The sequence below is a fragment of the Triticum dicoccoides genome, chromosome 6A (genome assembly GCF_002162155.2).
Source record: "Triticum dicoccoides isolate Atlit2015 ecotype Zavitan chromosome 6A, WEW_v2.0, whole genome shotgun sequence".
NCBI lineage: Eukaryota > Viridiplantae > Streptophyta > Magnoliopsida > Poales > Poaceae > Triticum > Triticum dicoccoides.
In genome coordinates this window covers 72054224-72060956 of record NC_041390.1, presented here as the reverse complement: position 1 = coordinate 72060956, position 6733 = coordinate 72054224, and the positions used below count along the sequence as shown (strand labels likewise).

General features: G+C 46.3%; 1 protein-coding gene across 1 annotated transcript in view; it reads left to right on the top strand.

The window, feature by feature from the left end:
* Positions 1–5748, top strand: part of LOC119315660 (protein Rf1, mitochondrial-like) — a 12602-nt gene extending 6854 nt beyond the window's left edge. The window contains exon 3 of the mRNA XM_037590196.1: positions 5010–5748. Within this exon, the coding sequence (XP_037446093.1) occupies positions 5010–5748 (739 nt within the window). The remainder of the gene's footprint in view (positions 1–5009) is intronic.
* Positions 5749–6733: the final 985 nt, after the last annotated feature.

The window sequence follows — 6733 nt, the reverse complement described above, 5'->3', positions numbered from 1 at the left end:
CGCCCACACGTACGGCGCCGCCGGCCGTCACCGGCCTCCCTCGCCCACCGCGCGCGCGCCGCCTCGCTCGCCCGCCCTCAACGCCGCCGGCCGGCCTCGGTACTGCCGCGCGCGCACGGGCCACCGGTCTCAGACAGAGAGCGAGATCGTGGAGAGAGAGAGGGGCACCGCGGGCCACCGGAATTTTTTCTTTTTTTTCTTTTTTTTGTTCTTTTTAATTTTAACTAGTTAATTAGTTTAACAAAAATGGTAAAATAACTTAAAACTTGATAATTAACAAAAAAAACCGTAAAATTTGATAATTAACAAAAAAACGTATATAAAACTTGATAATTAACAACAAAAAAAGTAAAACTTGATAATCAATATATACAACGACCCCGCGCGTCAATGTACAACGATCCCGCTTTAAAAAAATGTACACGACCCCGCGCATATACGGAGAGGGGGCGGCGAGGGGGGCGGCGATGCACGCGGTGTCTTTTTTTGGGATCGAGAGGGGGCGGCGAGGGTTATACATGTGTGTTGTCCTCGCCTCCCTCTCCGTGACGCCGTCGTCTACCGCCCCGTCTCGCGCTCTACCGCGACACCCTCTCCCACCCTTTCCTCGCCCCCTCCTTTTGCCACCGCCCTTTCGCCACCGCCACCGCCACCGCCCCCCTTCTTCACTTAATTAATTTGTTTTTACTACATGTTTTCAGGACTGACATAATGGCGGACGATAGAGCTGACCCGATTATGGACAACTATGATCCGGACGGTGAAGCACATATGTTCGGCATCATAAACGGCGATATTCTATATGTGCCGACCGGACAAGAAGAAGATGATATCTCTTCTTATCTGAACCTTGACGGTGAAGATGAAGGGCGCCATCAGCAAGATGATGCCGAACAAACGTCGATAAACGACGATCTTCAAATGGAAGTAGCAACCACCTCCGGCGCCGAGGTATATATATACATTGAGCCTCTGGTGATACAAACTAACTGATTTGAATAAATATGTGTGTACTAACGCGCGCGACTCTCTTTCTTATTTTAGCCCTCGGCCGGATCGTCGAAACAATCGAGTACATCGTCAAAGCGTGGCGCAACCAAGACGATGAAACAAGGAGAAACATGCACCATCGAGGTTGTCGACAGTGCAACCGGCAGGCCGCTGGAGCCCCGCAAGAACGCCACCAAGTTTGTCAACCAATGCGGAGCCGTTGTTAGAGACAACGTCTCGATCACCGTCCAGGAGTGGAATAAGCCAAAGAAGGCACGAATTGCTGGTTTCACTTTTGTCGATAAGAGAACAAAAAAAGATTGCTTCAAGAAGCTTATGGAACATTTCGTTCTACCTCCGGAATACAACAAATTCGATGAGGAGGGTAACAAGATTGAGGAAAACAAGGAGAGGAGGAGGCTAGTCAAACAGTTCGCTCTTCATAAGATGGCCGACGCATTCCGGAAATTCAAGCAAAATCTAGCCCATGACTTTGTCAAGCAGAACAAGACTCCGGATTTCAAAGGACAATATGAGAAACTGAAACATGATTGGCCAGAATTTGTGAAGCAAAAGAAATCGGAGCAGTTCATTCAAATATCGAAAAAAATAAGGAAAATGCGGCTAAGAAGGAGTACAATCATATTATGGGGCCAGGAGGGTATCGCCTTTGGGAGCCTAGGTGGGAGAAGATGGAGAACAAGCTGAGGGCGCGAGGAATCCATCCAGGTACGGAGGGATGGGACCCAAGGGCCAAAAGCTGGTGGTACGGGCATGGGGGAACGCTGAACCCGGAGACAGGGGAGTGTGTTTACCGGGGCAAAATAATTAAACCCACCCAAGCCCTTATTGACGCAATGAGGGATGCTCAAGAGGGGAAGATCAAGTTCAACAGAGAGAACGACGCGCTGACAAAAGCCCTCGGAAATCCTGAACACGGAGGACGTGTACGAGGCATGGGGCACATTCCGTGGAAAATAGGGTTCCCCCAGAATGATGACCCGTACGGTTACAGAAGCCGGAAGAGAAAGATGGATCGGGAAGCAGATGTTGTGGCGCGGTTGGCATCGGAAATGGATGTGATGAAGAAAACCGTGAGTGTACTAGTAGCTGAAAGAGATGCAGCTCGGGCGTAGCATGAAGATCATCCAGCGGATCTCAGAAGCCAGCAGCGGAGAAGCAGTGTGGCTTCCACGGAGGCCCCACCGGCTGGTGCAGATGCACCGACGATCGAAATTACTGCACCGGAGCCTCTGGTGGTCGAAATTACTGCACCGGAGCCTCTGGTGGTCGAAATTACTACACCGGAGCCTCCTCGCTACCCCGTGGATGATATAAAGGAGATGAAAGAATGTCATCTGTATTATCCTATCGGGAACATGTCCATGAAGGTAGCCATCGGCAGTGCTTTACCATGTTTACCTGGAGCACTCCACCACAACAACCCCATTCAAGATGGCTATGCTCGTGTCACGGTGGAGGACATAGTCCAAGAGTTTGAGGACCTGGAGATTGACATTGCTACACCTGAAGGGGAGAAAAGACTTGGAGATGTCAAGCGCCATTTCATTCTATGGCAAAAGAAGTTTATCAAGTTTCCAGGCGAGGCGCCAAGGACAACAAGTCCACCCCCCTACGGTGGTGGCGGTTCACCTACACCTCCGTCACGTCAGCCGACGCCCCCCAATCCACAACGTCCGGCGGGTGATCAGACGCCGCCCCCCAGTCCTCGTCCGGCGGGTGATCAGACGCCGCCCCCCAATCCACCTCTGGCAAAGAAGCAGAAGCAGTCCTGGATTATTAACCCGGACCCTTATGTACCTAAGACCACAAAGGTACCAGAGCCATCACTGAAGCCTCTCCCCACAAGGCCTTGGGAACGTAGTGCCGAGGAAACTGCCGCGGCCGCGGCTGCTGATCATGAGAAATGGAAGGCGGACTGCAAGAAGAAAAGAGAGCCCGAGCCCAAGCCAGTATTTTCTGATGAGCAAAAGAAGTGGGCTAAGTCATTTTTGAGCACACCGTCCCAAGCCACGAAGAATCTGCCTGACGACTATGCACGTGAACTTCGTAGGCAGGCACTCATGTTGAAGGAGAAGAAAGAGCGGGCGGAGAACCAGGAGAACAAAGCCTTGGAGGAGGCCGAGAAAACGGAATTAGAAAGTAAAAAAAGCGGGAAACGAGTTGCCCAGCTCGGGGAACAAAGTAAACAATCGATTGCCCCGCTTATAGTGAAAGCCGCCGGTCCGGATGACCCCGATATCATAGCAGCTGCGGCAGCACATGGATTGACTGTAACGAGTGCCAGAGAACAAGCGGCCAACTTAGGTATTACTCTTCGTGAACTGTTAGGCCTTGATGAGGCGCCAGTGAAGGAGGTAGTAATTACATATGTGAAGAATGGGCCTCTCATCGAGCCTGCGCAGGAAGAGGATCTACCTCCACAAATGAAAGGTCTGCTGAAATGGTACAAGGGTTACATAAAAAATAAAAACGCCAAAGAATATATTTATGCGGAAGTTAGATATGAGCATCACTTCAAACATTACTATGTACAAATTCATCTGAGTGAATTGTTCCAGCTTTTCAATCTGCGCGAGCTCGACAAATCTATCATCAGTTGCTACGTTCTGTAAGTGATTTATTTCTACCCCATCTCGTTCATATTGCCTGCACTATATATATGTCCTAACTATATTGTTGTGTCCGCTATTATACATGCAGAATGAAGATTAAGGAATGCAGAGTAAGGAACATCCATGATGTTGGGTTCATTGACCCACACATCGTTAATGGATATGTGTTGGAGCATCACCCCGCCGACATGGAGGCATACCTGTGGCAGTTTCTTACAAAGCAGGAACTCAAAAGTGATATTCTATTTCCTTACCATTTTGGGTGAGTGTTTCTGTCTTGAGCACATTCTCTTTTGTTTACTCCATGCATGGTATGTGGCCGGCTAATCAATGAGTTATGCATGACGTACTGTGCATGTATCGTGTCCGCAGGTTCCACTGGATTCTGCTAGTAATTAAAGTTGACACCTCAGAATGTCTCGTCCACGACTCTCTGAATAAGGATCCAAAGCTTTGGGGCGGCATGAGAAGAATGCCGCAGAAGTAATTATTTTCATTCATTTGCGCTCTATATCGATCGGCCTATTTCGTTCATTTCCTAATATCAAGTAACTAATAACTCTCTTGTTCATTTAATTTTCTTTGCCTCGTAGGGTTTGGAGACGGTTCGTAGATACAAAGGTCAGTGAATTCAAAAAAGAGCTAGAATTCAAAAGGTCAAAGGCTAAGAATGGTGAGGATATTCAGCCAGCGGGGACCAATCTATGTGCATACTATGTCTGTGAGATGATCCGGAGATACACCTCTGAGCGGGTTCCGAGTGATACCAATGCTCAGAGGAATAACCTCCGGATGATGCTTAGTCCAGAAGCTCGCTTCCGACCACTTCAAGAGGAACTAGCTGGATGGTTCAGGAGGGAAGTCCTCCATCCTAAAGGAGAACACCATTACGAGGACGTAGAACTTTATATGCATTAAATTATGTATGGAAACTTGTTAAAAATTGTATATGGTCATCCGATGATATTGAATATATATTGTATATTCCTCTTGAATTATTTTTGGTTCTAATTTCAAATTTGTTTGAAATTGTACATTCATATGCATGTATGTAGTACCGTAGAATATGTGAAACTCCTTCAAAATTAAAATAAAGCACAAAAGAAATAAAACAATACAAATTAAACAGAAAACAGGTTTAGGGGGGGCTAAAACCCTAAACCTGCGGCGGCCTTTAGTCGCGGTTGGCCAGAAGAACCGCGACTAAAGGTCCTCCGCCCCGACGGCCGCCTGGCGCCCACGTGGACGGGCCTTTAGTCACGGTTCTTAAGCAACCGCGACTAAAGGGGGGGGGCTTTAGTCGCGCCTATTTGGTCGCGGTTGCGCAACCGCGACTAATGGCAGTTGCGAACCGCGACCAAAGGCCCTTTTTCCACCAGTGAGCTCCATTATCAATGCGCTATGCAAAGCAAGAGCAATGGATAAGGCAGAGCTGATCCTTCGACATATGGTTCATAGTGGTGTCCAACCACATGATAGGATATATAATACCCTGATCCATGGGTTTTTAACTTTGGGTCAGCAGAAAGAAGCCTTTAGGTTGTTGGAACTGATGACAAGCCAAGGTGTTATGCCAAATGTTGTGACTTGCAACTCAGTCATGGACTACCTTTGCAAGCATGGAAGAGTCAAAGAAGCTGCAGAAATATTTTATTCCATGGTTGTGAAGGGCCAAAAACCTAATGTCATCTCATACTCTGTTATGCTCCACGGGTATGCTAAAGAAGGATCCCTTGTTGCTATGATTGATCTCTGTGAGCTGATGGCAAGAGATGGAGTTGTTCCCGACCGCTCTTTTTTCAACATACTGATTAAGGCATATGCTAAATATGGAATGATCGATGTGGCTATGCTTTTCTTTGATGAAATGTTGAAGCAGGGGGTGAACCCTAATGATATCACATATTTAACTCTGATATCTGCATTTTGCAAGATGGGCAGAATGGATGATGCTATGATCAAATTCAATGAGATGATTGATATGGGAATACCACATGATACAACTGTTTACATGTGCATGATTGAGGGCTATTTGAATCATGGTGATTCCGTCAAAGCCAAGGAATTCATTACTAAAATGAAGAGCAGGGATGTTTGTCATAGCCCACGGAAGGGTAATTGATGAACACAACATCTTTGACTTGGTTACCCATACTGGTGAGAGGCCTGATCCTATTACATTCACTTCAATGGTATGTGGGTATTGCTTATTGCCAAGATGGAGAAAGCGTTTAGAGTACTTGATATCAGTTGGCGTGGCCCAGTGTTATGCTCTCATCATCTTGATATTCTCTACATGTGTTGTCAATCTGATTGTTCCAACTTGCGCTAGAATTTGACAAGTGGGAAATAAGTCAAATAACCCTTAAAGTTGCTAGTTGCTGTTTATTGGTAGTTGGGTACATTGTTTAGTTTGAATTTTCTCGAGCCATTGCAATATCTAGGCCTTGTTCGTTTAAACCCCTCTTGGAGAGGATTGAAGAGGTTTGGAGGGGATTGAGGGGTATTTTGACTTGTAGAGGATTAAATCCTTCCCAATCCGCTCTAATCCCCTTCAAAACCCTTCCAACCGGACAGGCCCTTATGGTGGGTTCTGACCTGGCTGGTTAGTGCTCTTTAAACATCATACATGACAGATAACGGAAGAGTTAGCCATTGATAAGTTGCGATTGAGAGTTATTGCTATCTTTCAGGGAGAAAGAGAATAATTTCATTTTTCCGAGATAAATTATTGTGTGCTGAACTCGAAACACTACAATTGGTCATTGATCATATAGCTTTAGTATTGAGCCTAAAAAATTCTATGAAGATATTATTAGATGTGTGCTTCCTGGTAGCACCTTCATCATGATGCTACTGTATTAGTCATTAGGCTTATGCTTGTAGTTATCATGTCGGTTTAAGTTACGGATATTTCCCTCATGTGTTTTCCTCTTGGTGTGAGATACCCAGATCTGGTTGTGATCGGTAAGCAAATCATAGATTGGCACTTGTACCAACAAACTAAAGCCGAGGACATGAAGCAGGAAAAATGCGTCATTTGACCAATGCATTGGACTTACTTCGCTTTGTTCTTCTTTTCTTCTTCCTTCTGCCAGCTATAAAAT